This window comes from Xiphophorus maculatus, chromosome 7 (assembly GCF_002775205.1).
Source record: "Xiphophorus maculatus strain JP 163 A chromosome 7, X_maculatus-5.0-male, whole genome shotgun sequence".
NCBI classification, from domain to species: domain Eukaryota; kingdom Metazoa; phylum Chordata; class Actinopteri; order Cyprinodontiformes; family Poeciliidae; genus Xiphophorus; species Xiphophorus maculatus.
In genome coordinates this window covers 25,213,076-25,230,737 of record NC_036449.1, presented here as the reverse complement: position 1 = coordinate 25,230,737, position 17,662 = coordinate 25,213,076, and the positions used below count along the sequence as shown (strand labels likewise).

General features: G+C 36.3%; 1 protein-coding gene across 1 annotated transcript in view; it reads left to right on the top strand.

Moving 5' to 3' along the window:
- Positions 1–17,662, top strand: part of LOC102230800 (transmembrane protein 163) — a 54,496-nt gene that overhangs the window by 28,533 nt on the left and 8,301 nt on the right. The window contains exons 3-5 of the mRNA XM_005801230.2: positions 13,661–13,704; positions 14,802–14,893; positions 15,825–15,921. Coding sequence (XP_005801287.1) covers positions 13,661–13,704; positions 14,802–14,893; positions 15,825–15,921 — 233 coding nt within the window. The remainder of the gene's footprint in view (positions 1–13,660; positions 13,705–14,801; positions 14,894–15,824; positions 15,922–17,662) is intronic.

Here is a 17,662-nt window from a genome sequence, read left to right as displayed (position 1 = left end):
TCTCTTCTCTTACATTTCTTCAGATCTGTACTTAATATGCTGCTTTTGAGGTCTGTTAGCCTTCATTGTGTTGTGATACAGGTTCTATTTAGGTGACAGTTATTTAAACTGTTTGGAAAAGTTTATCACATGAAAGGTCTGCTAAAGAATTAAAAGAACTTGGTGATTAAAAGAAATTTTGTTTGAAAAGCTAGCAATGAATTACACTTTTTTATACAGCAAATGTAAGTGTAGCTCATGGTCATACTCAGCATTAACAGTTTTTTCTTCTAGTTAATTGCAATTGACTATCTCAAGCGGTAGATATGAATGTTTGAATTAAAGTGACAGCACAGCATCAATTACATAGAAATAGCTGTCAGTTGTGATGCACCAACTGTTTTGGATGCAGATGAAATTTAAAAGTTTGAGGCTTACTGAGACAGGTGAACTGAATGTGGGTTCATTAGCAGCCTGAATAATTTCTTTAAGTAGAGCCAGAAATTTCAGAAAGATTATTAGCTTAGATGTTTGAAAACAGATGTAAATAAAATTCAGGACTGCAAATTTGGGCTTTTTTCTTGAGTTAAAGCCGACATGTAACTACGCATGTTAAAGTATGTTAAAGCCAGAAGATAAGATCTCTTCTCCTGATGTCCTCTAGAAAAATACTTTGTTTGGCCCTAGGATTATATGATGGATTCCCTTGAAGCACAATAAGATGTCTGATCAATTTCTGTTTTAGCTGCAGTTCGTCAGGATCTTTTCTGAGCTGCCAAAGTCTTCAGAGTCCAATACATCACACAATGTTTTAATCTGACAAACCTATCAGCTCTGTCTGAGCTGGTGTTACCACGGCGAATGAGATAAAATGTGATGAAAATGGGGGTCTGTTGCCATGGCACGACTTGCTTGTCACATGGTGCATACTATTTGCTGGATGTATGACCAAAAAATACAGAGCGGCATCACATTACACTGTCATCCATCACGAATGCTGCTATGTGTGCTATGAGTAAGAGCTTCATGTTTGATTATTATTTTGGCTTAGTGAGTGCTTGAAAGAGACACTGTTATTAAAAATACTTTCACAGTTTCATATCTAATGGGACGTTTTCTTTTTCTTTTTTGCTATAAGCATTTCAATAACAGATAAGGGTTTTGTTTTGAGCTTTGAAATATTAGGTTGTAAACACGTTAGGTGTTTTGATATATGAAAAACTCTGACTGTTGCAGCCAATTAGCGGCTGCCGTGGTTTGTTTTGTCACAGTTTGTAATAAGGGGGGGACTCAGATGCAGGACTCCCAGGCAGACAGTAATGCTGATTAGAAAAAAAAGGATTTATTAAAGAAGCTGAAGTACAGTGCTGCTGCAGAGCTAGGGAGCAAAAACAACCTGTGTGTGAATAACAGAGTATTGGGACCAAATGAATTCAAAAGAAGAGTGCTGCAGGCTAAACTGGAAGTAAAATGCAAAGAGATCTGAAATCTTTCAAATGACACAAATTTAAATAACATAATACAAAGCATTTTTAAAAAACAAGACCAAAACCAGAATTGATAACAGGTTTTTAGGTTTTTATTTTGTGTATTAACATAATGAATCTCAAATGGAAAAGGTGTTCAGTGTTTATTGCTAAAATTTTTTTTAGCAATCTTCTATTTGTTAGAATAAAATAATGCTTATATTTGATTTAATTTGTACCAATATGTGAATTTTTAAAAACAATTATTTCTTCTGCCACTAAATACTTTGCCTGTTATGATACTATACTATTGTAAAAGGCTGAATTTGCTTTAAGGCTTTTTACAGAGTGACATGTTTGGATGCTTGTGTGAGCATCTGTCTGAGTGATTGTATTTGATTATGCAGAGTAGTCTCCAAAGATCTCATTATAAAACTCCTGGGGAAAATATACAGTGGAGAAAAGCTTTGCCAGAGCTGTGGATTTGGTTTGGATAGAGCCATTCATGAACAAAATCACTTTCTGCAAAACTCCCTGCCCCAATCTATCTCTATCTATCTAGCTAACCAGCTAGCCAGCTAGCTAGTTGGTTATCTAGATAGCTAACTGTTTATCTAGCTAGCTTGCTAGCTAACTGTTTATCTAGCTAGCAAGCTGTCTGAAATAGTATCGATTAATTACAGAGTGATGGGTTAAATCCTTGATTTCTGTTAATTATAATGATTTTCTGCTTATAGCTAATGACAACAGAGCAGAACTTCCCCTTTGTGTGTGTGTGTGTGTGTGTGTCCTTACTTTAGACATCTTGTGGTCTTGCCCCTTCATTCTGTGTCACGGTTACCGGTCCAGCCTGCCCTGATAAGGTCAAGTTGAGCAGTTACATCTCCACTTATGCTCCTGCACCCTCCAATGTGAAACTTTTCTTGTCAGATTTAACCACAGCAGCTGTGTGATTTCTACTAATTGCTGCTCAGTGTATATCCCTGCCTGGGAACGACTGAAACATTTCAAAGAAAGTAAATTAGTGAGGTAAACAGTAAACAGAGGAGAGGCTGTTTCATTCTCCTGCCCCCCTCAGAGCTGAAGGAATTACTCCCTATACTGTAGTTGAAGCTGCTTGTTTGTTTTTAATTATTTGGGGAAATGTAAGGCCTGATGGCTGCAGAGGTTTAAGTCAGAAAAGGGGAAATTCTGGATCGTTAAAATTCACCTGACAGAGTTGTGTAATTTCAAAATTAAAGGTTTGTTGTTTTCACCCAGGAATTCTGAAAATATAATAAATGTGAACAAACATCTATCCAATTCTGTTTTAGTCTGCTGTTTTAATTTAAAATAGATTTCTTACAGAGATCTGGGCTGTCAAAATTAATATCATTCTGACTGTGTATGCTTGCTAATAAAGACATGACATAAACAAAGTCCACACATTGATTCCACAGACTACAGCAGGGATCTCAAACTCGCGGCCCGCGGGCCAACTGCGGCCCTCGGGACGATAGTTTGTGGCCCCCGCCTTAATATGAAAGTTTAATGTTAGTGCGGCCCGCGAGTTTGATATAATTGGCACTTTTCAGTGTTGTGTGCAGAGCTGAACGAACTTACCAATCACGGTGGAGTATATTGCTCTCGGGGGCGGGACATCGGCCGGGCCTATTTGCATTTTCTATTTGTCATTATTTGCATGCGGTACATGCGCAATTTTCGCGGCCGCTCCCGCTTCACGTGCTTCAGCATCCAGTCTAGACCCGGAAGTTGCTGATCAGTGTAACGTAACTAAGGTTAGGCGCTGTAACGCTCGGGTTGTGTTTAAGGGAGGAGAGGAGGCGGCAGATTCGTCAGGACGGTCAAAAACTCACAACCACGCTGACAGGGAATTCCACAGTGTTGTCCTTTAATAAATACGCTCTTCACCAACCTTACAAAGCCCGGTTGAACGGCTGCTATATTATCAGACATGAAAATTGAGCAGCGTCCAAACAACCCGTAACATTACTAAAAGTTAGGGAGCTAACATGTCCGTCTAGCATTTTTCTCCCACGCTCTCTACAGAGAAGCCGTGGCGCATACTTCTGACATCATTAGCAATGCTAGAGTATCTTAAAGAGACACTACACAATTACGGCTGTTACAGCGCCTGACTACAGCCAAATATGGTAATAGGCAATCCGAAAGGTTTGGCTGAGGAGACCGTGTGTGGGAATGCGGCCCAGCCTCACCCAGACTCTACCTCCAGCGGCCCCCGGGTAAATTGAGTTTGAGACCCCTGGACTACAGCAATATTCTCCATCAGGATTTTATACACGACTATCAGTCTTTCACACATATGTGCAGGATTTTTGGCCCTATGTTCGTTACAGTATTGGTTTAGTTCATAGAGGTTTCCAAACATTAGTCTGTACAACTAACATAGGGTCTCATAAAAAATATTTCAGTCTGCACTGCAAAAACACAACATTTTAACAAATATTCTTGGTCTAGTTTCTACTATAAATATCAGAGTACATTTGAAGTAAGACAAAACTAACTTACAAGTAGCTTTTCATCATGAAATAAGAGGTTGTTTTAGGTAAATAATTACATACTATAAAAGAGTACTAGTTTTACTTGGAGGTTATATGGGAAAATGTTTTGTTATAAGTGAAATAATGCCAGTTGAACAAGTATAAATTGTTAAACTGAAAATAAAAGAATGAATTTAAATGCTTTATAACTGTTTTAAAAAAATCTGGCACATATTACTTTTAATTTGAAGTTAAACACTCTGAACCTACCACTTTAAAGTATACCAGATGTTTGAGAGTACAACCAAAATTGGATATTCAAACAGCGACAGGTAACTTGGGCTTCTGAAATCAACTTACACCTAACCTTACCACCAAATCTGCCTCCTTGAATATTTATTAAAAAAAAACATTTGATAAAAAGACAGGACAATAATCTCTTTCAAAATAAATAACAATGCTAAGTTTCATTTTACATAGGTTTCAACAAAATATCCCTTGAACTACATTACAAAATATATACTGCTCAAAAAAATAAAGGGAACACTTTAAGTGTTAAACACCTGTTTATGTGTTCCCTTTATTTTTTTGAGCAGTGTATGTCCATGGCTGCCTAAAATTTGTTTTGCATGGACTTTTATGAATGTTCTGGGCTTACTTGAGCTCCTAATTATGCATGTTCATTATATTAGCATGAACTTATGGTGACTTCTTCTCTCACTAGTGGTGCAACTTTGTACAATTCTTGTAGGCAGTAAATCATCTTAACTCCACTAGAAGCCCTTTTTAAACTGTTTAAACATTTCCAGGGTGAAACTGTGGAAAACCTACATGTGCGTAGGAAGCATTAGCCCAGTCAGCTCCAGCTTGAGCCCTACACAAACTCGGTGGCGTCCCCAGTACCAAGCTACATACAGATGGTACGTTTCGCTCTGTGCCAATTGACTTCAGCTCTGTCCGGCTACATATCAATTCTGCTGTGCTTATGGTGGGAGAGAAGAGAGTGGTGTAATCCCTGAGGAATAACTCAAAGGAAAGTTAGAATGAGGAAGTATTTAGAGGAGAAGGGGGAAAAGGATAGAGAGATGAAGGGAAGAGAAAGGAAACAAATTCAAAGGCAGAATAAAAAAAGAGGAAAAGGAAAACACAGGAAGCAAAATCAGACTCAGAAATGACAACTTTAGCAAGAGAAACTGGATGTTAAAAAAGGGTTTGTATTTAAGAACAGAGGCATGTAGGACGAGGAGCAAATGGACCTGTAAAGGCAAAAGAGCAGAACCGGGGCAGAGAAATCAGGAGGAGGTTAAAAAGAAGAAGAAATGAGGAGCAGAGGCTGAAGGACAGGAAGATTCACGCTAAGGTTTTCCGCTGGGTGAACTCTTCCAGGAGAGCAGGGCTCAGTGCAGAGCTGAACTGAGCTGGAGGCCCTGAATTATTAAATACAATATTTTGCGGCTGAGAAGACAACTGCAACCTTGTCGGAAACATCTGCTGAGAAAGCAGGGATTGTGTTAGTGTGCTCTTAGGTTGCAGTGTAGGTTGAAAAAAAAAATCTTTAAAAGTCACAACTTCTGGTGTTTTTGATGGGACGTTTCCATTGTTTTCACAAATCAATTAATTTAGTCAATTCATTTTATATTAAACTTTATATAAAATCTGATGCCATATCTAGGATCTATAACAGATTAGAAAATGATTAAAGTAGATTAAAACATGTTAGACAGATTAAACTAATGCGTAAGTATAAGAACGTTACATTGTTGTGATGACATGTTAAAGGCACAGTGTCGGAAAGAGCAGCAGCTTCTTAAAGAGATGGTGGCCATTTTCAAGGCTTTAAATTGTGAAATCAGAAACACATTTTTAATTTTAGATTAGAATTCCTAATTTATCCCTCATGTTAAAAAAAAAAAACTTCCAAAGATGACCTGATTCTTACTATCATGTCTTTGCTCAGATTTACAGATTTATCTACTCTTGCCTGCATGCTGTTCCTTATGCTTAAACTGTCTCTGCTCATCTACAGTCTCACCTACTTTCTGTCTTGTATCTTTATTCTTTCTGCATGCAAATTATTTTTGTTCCCTTGTGGAGAGACATGGAAACAGTCCCACCTTGTTATGATTCCAGCCAATAGAATGACAGAGCGAGACTATAAGGTCAGATCTTCCTCTCCTCTTTGTGCCCAGACAGGCACATTAGCATAAAAACCTTGTTTAGTCAAATCTTAATGAGGCATAATTCACCCTTTGTGTCAGCTCTTCATGTGATCCCCCTGTTGAATATTTTAACTCCTCTCTGCCCTTTTACCTGTCTCTGCTCACCAAACAGTTCATTTTATTATTTATTAGTCTGTAAAAATACCAGATTTACAAGCAGACTGTTTAACCAACAACAGCATCTGTTAGTCATGCCAAAAATTAAGCCACCCTCTGAAAGCTTTTGTGTTTTTTTCTAAAATACTCCTCATGTGAATATTTAATCTTAATACATAAAAACTCAAGCACTATAACAAAACAATTACTAAAGAACAGACCTTTCAAAACATTTAAATAAAGTAACACTTAAAGAAAGCTAACTCTTGTGACAAATAAATTACCTACATACAAGCTTAAACCTTATAGTTTGCTGCGCTCCTCGCTGTTTGGAATTAAAGGGAGCCCCAAGGTAAGACTTAAAGAACCGTCTGAGGCCTTTAGAAAAAAGATTGTAGCATAATATTAGTCTGGTATTTGTGTTCAGTTGATCTGAAATAAGCCATCCCACTGTACAGAATGTAATCTATAAGCTGGGGACATGCCCAGGTTTGGTTATTTAACCCAGTTCATGTTGAAAGCAAACAGCAAGATGTTAACCCAAAATTAAGTGCATAACATTAAATAAAGTGCAGGCCTGTAGATTTAGAATAAGAATGAGACCGCAAACATTTAACTTTGATTGGAAGTATCTAAGCACAAAACCTCTGCTCTTTAAGAAAAAAAACACAAAAGTTTGGTTGAAGTGGAGCACAAAGAGTTTAGAGAAAGACCAAGACTTCTGGAACAATGTTCATTTGCCAGAGGAATCTAAAAGTGAATTATCTAAAAACAAAAACAGAGGAGAAGTTTGGAATAAAACAAATGAAGCATTCCAGGAAAAAGAAAGCTCAAGCCACCTATGAGAAACAGGTGGCTTGAGGAACACTTTGAGAACTCTTTGTTACATCAGGACCCGAGAAAAGCTGAAGCTGTCCCCTCTGACATGACAGTGACCCAAAACACACCACAGATTAGCTGAGAAGTAAGAAATGGAAAATCCTTGCTGAGTCAAAGCCCAATTTATGGAATTTATGGAGATGCTTTGAGGGGAACTGAAATGGGTCGTACATCTAAGTCACCCTCAAACATCTCACCGCTGAAAAATATGGTTTGGGACAAACCACTTGCTATAGTTTGTTAATTAATTGTTTAGTTGCAAGTAAATTACTTTTTTCCTGAAACAAAAACATAATAATAATAATGGATCAATGTGTGAACATTTCTTTAAAGTTTTGTCTTTATTATACTATAAAGTAGTTTCATTTCACTCAGTTCACTTCAATAAATGCGCTTGTTGGAAGATTTGTTTAATTTGTGAGTGCAGCGACTTACCTTGGTTAGATCAGAAGCTCAGTCACAGATTGGCAGTGGCTCATCTAATCTCTTTCAGTTCCCTTTTCTCTGTGTGACATCTTTGCTCTTTAATCTTTCACCTCCCTTTTCCTTCTGTCAGCCCACCTACGCCATCTCTCTGTTTAGATCCGATTCTCCTTTTTCATCTGTCCATCTGACTGCCTTTCTTATTCCTCCTTGTCCTCTTTACAGTCCCACTGGTTATTCCTCTGCTCCTTGTATGTAATTGAAGTCTGCATCCTTGAATTGAGCCACTGCCCTTGAGGAGCAGAAAGGAGGACGTAATTACATTTCTATTTGGTTGCAAATTATTCTGCTAATTCGATATGGACTTTTTTCATAAAGTCAATAGCATGGGAGGTTTTAGGGGTAATGGAATGGCAACCAGCCGGAGAAGAAATAACCTCCCTCACTCTACTGCACCTGTCAGCAGACAGCTGGACAAAGATTTTCACAGATTAATAGCTCAAACATAACAGTTACTCCAGTTTTTTTGTCTTTTCATTGACTATTGAGTTGATTCAGCATAAACTGACTGTGTATGTATGCTTGGATGGATGGACAGATGTTGTAGTTCAATAACATAACCAACAAACAAAAACAATTCAATAAAGATCTTTATATCATTATTTAGTAGCATTTTTGAAAGAATTTCTTATTAAATTAAAATATCTGCACCATAATAAAAAGCTAACAATTACATTAAGAAATGTTGGATTTAATTAGAATCAACTGTTCATTATACTTTTTATTTTTCTTTAAGGTAAAATGGACTTTCTAGAACTTTGGAACGCAACCTAATCTATTCACAGAAAATTTGCCTATTTACTGATTTGCCTATTTGTAGAGCATATCTAAAATATTTGATCTTGGCGCAATGCTAGTTGCTACTGGCTGGCAGTTGCATATCCAGGAACACTGTTAATGTTCTTTTGCTGCGGATGAGTTTCTGTGGTTGTGCCAGGACGGTGTCCACTGCATTTACTAATGCACATATAAGGTATATTTGGTGTTTGAACTATTAAAACAGCCAGGTAAAAGCGTTTTTGGAGGTTTCCCTAATGTTTGTGTATTTCAGCTGTTTGTGGGCTGTTTTTCCCCTTACTCCTGCCGCTGAAAGAGCGGACCTGTTGTCCGCTCTATACTACTAAACATGGATTATTGATTTTGGGGACAGATTCTTTGTACTGTTGAAGTTAAAAAACGACATTTTGGTTTAAACTGTAGGAAAAACTCAAAAGGGAGTCTTGCCAACTTGTCGTCTTAAGCATAGTTTTGGCTTTTTTCCCCCCTTTCTTAAATGTGGAAGATACTGTGTGTATCAAACTGTGAGAAGATAATTCCTTATTTTGATAGAAAGTAAAATAATTATGGATTTTTCCCACATTTTAATACTTGTGAAACAAATATAGTTTATTTTGCTGTTTTCCCATTTAGCCCCTGTTTCTTCTCTCCTGCTCCCTCTTGTTTGTCTTTTTCTTTAGGGTCTTTAAATTTCCTTTGTCTCCCTTTCAAACAGCTCTTCCTTTGTTTTTGCTCCTTATTTCTCCAGTCTTGTTAGTATCTGTCCATGCATGCTTGCCCTCCTGATTAACTACCAACCCGAAGGACAGAACACGGAAGCATGTCCGCTCGCCTCCAGAGAGGCATCGATTTGCTGGCAGCTGGTAACCACACAGACGGCTGGCACATCGAAATGAGCTCGGGAGCAGAAACTGGAAGATGAATAACTGCAGGGAGGGTGATACTGACTATTTTTACTTTCGGCGCCTCTCTGAGTGAATCCAGTCTTTTTGGATTGACAGCCTCATAAACAAAAGCAATCCACCACTATCTTTGAACAACTGCATGCTTTTAAGATGCAGGAACAGAGATGCTTTGCAAATGATATTCAAGACAGACAGCGTATATTTTCTTCTTCAGCAGAAAGCATTTACATTTAAAGATAGAAAAGGCCCAGATTCAAGTTTTAAAGTGTGTACATGCAGTAACGTGCACAACTTATTATTTTAAAAAGATTTTCCATTAATAATTTTACATATATTATTTTATTATTTTTGGTAGTTATTACTGCTTTCAGTATGTGATTTGCTTTCAGTATATAAGTCTTTTGCCAGTCATATTTTTACAAGGATTTGTTTCCTTTTTTTCTTCCTGAATAGCCTTTGTGTCATAAAGCATTTAACTTCATGGCACAAATCTCTATGACTAATGACAACCCATAATATCCTTAGTAATACTAAGACTGCATTACTATGCAATTCAATGGATTATCAACGTATCGTGAGAAAATCCTCCTCAGAGCCAAGAAAATGCCATGAGGTGATATGAATTTTCCTTAATACCCCACAACTCCCCAAACAAAAAAACTGAAAGGACGGCTCCTAAGCTCTTTTACATGATTAATATAGGTATCTGTATTTAAATGAAATACAGATACCTAAAATGAGGTTAAAGATGTTCAGAATGTTTCTGAGGCTGCAGCTATAAATTGAAAACTGACTTGGAATGCACATGTGAACTCTTGTAGATTCATAATCCAATTATCCTGCTGGTCACTCCATTACACATCAGTAACTGGATATATAGTTAAATCCAAGTAATGACAACTGAATTAGCCTTTCAGGAGGTTTAAGTAAGATCAAAAAGAGGGACATTTCTGTTGATTCAGAAATCTCAAGTGGGGATAACCGTGAGAAAGGATTTTCCCTGTTTAAGGAAATAATAAAGGGGATATGGCACACTGCCCAGGGGGGCACAACCTGTGGGGTTCCACAAAAATAAAAATCTGTATGTTGTTTTTCCCTGAATGAGTACTTTCATGCTTACTTGCATTCCCAGCCAGTAATCAATGGCTGCCCTCTCTGATGTAAGAACCCCACACACCAGACCAGGCTGGGAGGAACAATAAAGATGGTGTTTGATTTGAAGGTTCTGATGTGGCAAGGTAAAGGTCAGAGGATACTGCACTCGTGGAAATTGTTGTCTGTTTTTGCGTCCATATTCAAACTCAGTTTTTGGTGTGAAAACTGAGTATCAAAGAACTATTTCTGCACATTTGCATACACATATGTATATGTGTATGTCCAAATTATTAGAAACTATTACATACAAGCCCACTTTGGATAAGCCCACTCTTGTTGTCTGTGCCATAAACTACATCAGTTGAACCATTTTTTATGAGTTATTTCACATCTGCCTCACGTTCACCTCACTCTGTTTTCATTAAACATCAAACATAAGTTGAAGAAGATAGTAAATTAAAGGTTCCATTGTTTTGAAGAAAATTAGTATTGCTTTTTCCATTCTCAAAATAATTTTCTCTTGATTTTTAATAGTAAAGAGATTAAAAAAAGAAAATCTTCAAAAACAATCTGCTGTCATGTTTTGAACGTTAGACAGAGCCTTTACTAATTATTCATCACTGAAGAGAGATTTTTTTAAAAATTGCAAAGTATTAAAAAGTCATTAAAAGTTCTATTTGCAAAAGAACAGAAAACTACCATTTAGATGCCAGATATTAAGACTAAGTATAGAGAGAAATGATAAAACCACATTAAGCAAACATCTGAACCTGGACTGCTTTATTCTAAGAGTTCTGGGATTTTAGCAAAAACTGCTCCTGGATTCCCAGTATATTGTATGCAAAATGTTAGATAGAATTAAAAACACTTTTTTGAACTGTATTATACATTGATATGTTTCTCAACAGCAGGGCTATGATTGCTGTGTCTACCATACACTTTCCTAAAAAAGACGTAATAAATAGTTCTTATCGTCACTTTTATTGTTATCAAAATAGTACCATCAAATATCATGATAAAACTTTTTTATGCCCTAGATCAGATGGAGCTTACCCTTCTTTTCTTCTGCCTCTTTAAATTTGGCTTTACCTTTAGATACTGGGTTCTTTTTTTAGCAATTTTCAGTCTAGGTTTTACACCTGACCATTTTGAGACAAATGTTCTTTTTTGGTGCCGTTTTCCTAGGCCAACAAACACAAACACAGACAAACTAGACTTCTAACAGAAGGCAAAAAGCCAGTACTTTGTCTAAACATAACAGAGAAGTTGGCACAGAAGCATCCACAATGACTTGGCCTTGTTTCTGGGCTCTTCAGGTAGGCGGGAGCCTGTTAGAGGCCCAAAGAAAGGCAGTAAGAGAGAACAAATTTAGAAGTGAATGTGTGACTAAGACAACGATGGAGATCCAAGGTGATTGTCTCAGGAGACAAGAGCAACATAGAGACAGCATATTGCAGGAAATCCTGTGTCACCCCCTAGTATGACTGACACGTCCATGACAGCTAAGCAGAAAGTACGGAAGCGACATCTGTGAGGTTTCAAAGACAGAGGTCAAGGGAATGACTGTGAGGTAATATGAAAGAGAAAAGGAAGATTAAAGCTTTTTGCTTGCTGCTCGAGCTCAAACTAAGTCCCATCTTGGCCTCAAATCTCCTGTTGCCATGGCAATTTAATGGCGGGTTGGTGTCCCAAGAGACTCTGACCTGCGAGCGCAGACAGGAGGGAGCTAAGCACACAAGGAAAAGGAGCACAGCAAAACAATACAGGTGCTTTAAACAACAACTGCACTGCAATGAATGCAGAAGACATCAGCCTCATTGATGTCACTACTGGTAAAAAATAATAATAAAGGGTCTATCACTGCTAATTAATTAATTTGCACAGGTAATTATAACACACAGGTAATTCATTTGCATTTAGTAAATATCTTATTATAGAGATATTTACTAAATGCGTAATTATCTCATTTAGTAAATATCTGATCTCATTTAGTGACATCTGATAGTTTGGCCCATATGGTGTTCATTGCTCGGCATTATTAAATGGATCCAGTCATCCAGTCAGCTGATGTCATGCTGACCTTTCCGTGTCACTGACACAGCCAGACAAAGCTTTCTTTAACCGTCTGGAAATGTCAGAAGATCTATAAGCAGACTATTTTAACAAAAGCCAAAGAATTTGGTAATCATAATATAATAAAATTCAGAGTAATAAATTATCTTGTCAAATGTATTTAGATATAATAAAATTTGATAAAATGCTAAGATTTTTTTTTTGTTGTTACATACTTCATACCAAATTGCTAATTTGTTTGAAAATTTGAGCGCATTTCATGTTTTACCTGCTTCAAGAACTATTTTCTCCCCTAAATTGTAAAGCAATCAATTTGTCCTAATAAACCCTGGGAAAAAGCTCAATTTTGAGCAAAGAATGAAGACACAGCTGTTGCTCTGGGTATACACAGAGAGAATAACCATTAAAAGCAACCAAAGCCTTACCCTACTCCCACAGCAGTCCCCACAAAGTGCCCAATTTGTTCTTCACTGCTTTAAAAACCTAAATTAGGTGCAGGAAAAATAAGCCAAGATCATAATTCCCTCCTTCACCATTCTTTATGACCAACACTCTTCTTTAATAAAATTATTTTATAATTTTGGATGAGGTGAAAAGCAACTTTTTAAAATAACTTTTAAGCAGGTTTTAAGTATACTTTTCATTTGTTTATTAAATCGTTTTTTAATAGTCTAATGTAATATTTGTATTTTATATGTTTTCACTAATTTTAAGCAGAAAATCATCATAATTAACAGAAATAAAAGCTTTTAAACATCAATCTGTGTCTGTATGTAATGTATTTAACTGAATGATAAAGTTTCTGAAATAAATGGGCTTTTCACTAATATTCTCATTTATTGAATATGTATATACAGTATATACTGTATATATACAGTATATGTGTGTGTGTTTTTCATTAAATGTGGTATGGTGCTTTATTCAAATGGAAAACAATGATAAAAGATGAACCTCACTACAATTTGAATTTATTTTTACATCATGCTTTTTGTTTCACTTATTTCGTAACAATAACACCTTTAACTCACTAGGCTATTTCCCAGCATTGCACTTAGGTGCGAGTACATGATGAATCGTGTACCTATGAGTGCATTCTTTACAGAAAGCAGGGAAAGGATCAGAATGAACTCTGTTGTTTTCCTTTGGAGGAGAAAAGTCACTCACGTTGTTGTTTTCTGTCTTTACAGCTGTTTCCTTCATGAGACACAGCGCATCAGCCTTTGGATTTGCCGTGAGTCCCAGCTTCCTGCTTTCCCCCTTAAACACTGATCAATTAGTCATTGCTGGGGACCTTGGCAATTTATTAATGAATCCTAGAACCAAAGTGTTATTGGTCCCCTTGTTGCCACGGTAACAAAGGAGCGCGGATGAACTCTCCAAGGAGATAGGATGGAATGTCAAAATGCATTTTGAGTTTGCGAAAGAGGTCATGATTACAAGAGGACATGATTAAGATTGTTACTAGTAGGAGAATATAAAACTTAATAACAAGGAAATGAAAATTAATAAATTCACACCTTGGGCTTTTGGGAAATACAATTAGCATAAGATGATTAGATCATTTGAACTGCAGCGCTGGCTATTTTATCTCAGAAGGTTTTAATTATCTTTGGTGAATCATCTGAATATATGTTGCTTTTGCCAACAATAATACTTAAACTCAGCACTGTTTTGATCATATTTTCATATGGATCACCGGACATTTTATTATTTCACTTTAAGATTTTCTGTAGTTCCTGTTTTGATGCTTATCAGTTCACATTGAATTCTTTAGAGAAAAACTAATTTATGTTCTCATTAGTGCAGATTAGATCATATAAAATAAACCATTTAATAAAACCCAATAAAACGTGCTGTCATTAATTGTTTCACCCTTTTAATATGGGTGGTATGGCTAAGTAATCAGGGAAGCATACCCTCAGGGGGCTGCAGGAGGACTCAGCAAGAAAAAAATAAAATCTGTCTGTTGTACAATAAGTTATTTTGTTATACTGTAGGGAAATAGGGCCAAATATACAATATTCAAAACCGTCCTCTCTTAAAACTTTGTAAAATCCCTTAAAAATATATTATTTTATCTAAAAAATCTAAAAGAATAAAAAATCAAACCTATAATTGTAGAATTTAAAAAAATATCTCTTTTTTTAAGCATCACCCTAGCTACACTTTCTAGGAAAACATTTAAAATATAAATAAATATAATAAGAGCACATCTAAATGCATACTTTTTAAATTGACCAGTTATTATTGAATATCTATGGTCACAACAAATATTGTAAAATTCTTACTATTTCTTTTTTCTTCTTGTCTTTCTCCAACCCACCGTAGTTTGATGCCACACTGGATGTCATGTCATCAGCCATCGTCCTTTGGCGCTACAGCAACGCAGCAGCTGTTCACTCTGCACACAGAGAGTACATGTGAGTATGAACAAGTCTTAAAAAAAGACATATATATATGGATATACAGTATATGTCAAAAACAGAAAAAAAAATCCCCAGAAAGTGTTCATTTCTCATGAATAAATAAGACAGAACAGGATGGGATGTTGGGTGCATTCAAATCATTTTAAACACTATGCATTTGTAATTAGTTGAACAACGCAAATCTACTGTATGTCATTGCTTATTACCGCTTGTTGGAGTTCAGTGGACTTTATTAAGTAGCTGTCAGGTTGCACCGAGGCTCACTTGTCTAAAAATAATCACCAGAGCTCAGAGGTGTCACTGATAATGAGACATGACATTTTAAAATGTATAAACACACACCTGTACACCCAACAAAGAGAAACTGAGCAGCAGACACTTACTTTAAAACAAATAAGTGATAACTCCATCTCCGAGGAGCTGCAATGTAGAAAAATGTAAAGAAAAACATTTTTGGGGGGTTATGTGTTCACATAGTTACCAAAAGAAGAGGTGGTAAAATGAAGGTCTAAAATTGTGTTGTGCAACAGTCAAAATAAGCTTGCCTTTAAAAAGTTTTCTTACTGAAGAATTGGAATAGTTTGATTTTTGAGTCGAAATGAGAAAATAAGAAAAATGGGACTCAACACTACACTGCGTCTGCCAAGTAGATGTGGGCCTGTCCTGCAGTGAGATAGATGAGAAAGATATTGTAAATTTGGACCAGCAGATGAGCTTTTGCAGCAACATCTGTCAAGCTGTGCTAAAGTTTTGCACAAAAAAGCACTTTTGCTAAGCCTCCTTATTACTAAAAATTCTCGGTTTTAACATGTTGGGACTGAATTTCCACCAGTCTTTCTCGTCATTCTCTGTAGATCTTGTAAAATATTGTAGTGGTTTGAGGCTAACTCAAAGCACATTTCTTTTCCTGTTTTGGGGTCTGCAGAGCATGTGTGATCCTGGGGATTGTGTTTATTCTCTCCTCACTGTGTATCCTGGGAAAAGCCATCCATGATCTGGCCACCAGGATGCCTCCAGAAGTGGTAAGGCTGCACACACATGCAACACTTTAAACATTAAATCTAGGTTTATAATCTTGTCAAAACCTTTAAAACATTATATATGAGTGGGATAATGAGTGCTTTAATATCTGAGTCATGCTCAATGAATAGTAGACGCAAAATTCTATGAATCTAAATTTTTTTAGCTGCATGAATAGGCCTATAGCTGTGTATTATAAAACAATAAAACTGATGTTTGGGAGTTTTGCATGAATAAATGGCACACTGCAGTCCAATGATAGTCAAAATTCAGTTCTAACAACTTTATTCCAATGCAGTCCAACCATACTGTCAGAACCTCTCAATCTAAATGATAATAAATGCAGTGAAATTCAGCTGATCATTTATTGCCAAGTGGTGAAAAGTCATTTATAGGAGAACGTGACCTTGAAAGCATTCACAAACAATTGGTTCTAATTTGCTGAGATCTTTTTGTAAACAAACCAAGCTCAAACACAAAGAAAGATAAAATTTATAGCGTTGGATTGTAACCATGGTAACACAACAACTAAACTTACCAATTCCCTTAAACAATTATTTTAAAATTTAAACAATTTCACATATTTTATTTATGCTGAGTTGAAATGCAATAGTATTCTCATTGTCAAAAAAACAAATATAAAGATTTTAGATGTGGTCTGTGTTAAAATTAAAGCATTAATGGGAATCTGCTGAGCAACAACTTAGTTTGCTTCCTTGGGTCAGTTCTGGCCAAGACTGAGCCAGGCATGCTTTCTACAGAAAGAACAGAGGAAAAACATTAATATTTGCAAATAAAAATGTGTAATAGATGAAAGGGAATAGCTAACCAACGGAAGACAAGGTCAACATGACTATAGATGTACATCAAGTTAACTTAAGAAGCTTTAAACTTACAAACAATCAATGAAACTTTGTTGAGACATTTTATAGTACACGTCCAACAGCCAATAAAAAAGAATTTGGTTTGGATTCATGGTCTGTATGCATGTTTCCCTGCAAAGATGTCGCTGAGGTTTGGCAGGTGCAGTAATGTAAAGGTGCAAAAAAGAGGTTGCGATAAACCTAAAATAGATCACAGAGTGAAGGTGAGTAATGAATACTCTACCAGTCAGTGACTTCCTTGGTTTCTTTGAAACTACAGAAATAAAAGCTTCAGGAAAATGAAAGTGGGTTCTTCAGGAAATAGCTTGTCTACTACGATCAAAGATGTTCACATCAGGGTTTCCTTCACTGAAGTAGAAAGGTAAAGACAGAGAATGTCTTGCCTTGGTTATTTTTAAACACACAGATCCTGCATTAGGCTTGTTCTCCAAATGTTTCTTTAAATTATAGACTGTCTTTACTATATTATTGTTCATTTTTTGCTTTAACAAGGACTCCTCCTCGCTTTCTTATAACATCACTTATCTTTCTGTGAAACTGTTGAGACTATAGATAATCCTGACAGTGTTGTATCTCTTCTTAGCTGCACTGTGATGAATTAGGGCCAGTTTAAAGCTGATTTTTTACGTTTTAATCTCAAGAACAGACAGAGATAGATAGAAAACAAGAGAATGAGAAAGAGAAGCCAAAACCGCAAAATTGCCATGAGAGATGATTTTTTTAAAGAGTAAAAATCATTGTCACTTGACATGTTTGAGAAAACCTGGATTTATTAAATCAACAAAACAAAGTTCACTTTATGTAACATTCATGTCATTATTGTACTGACAGTTTAGTTTAGTTTGGGACTACATCCTGA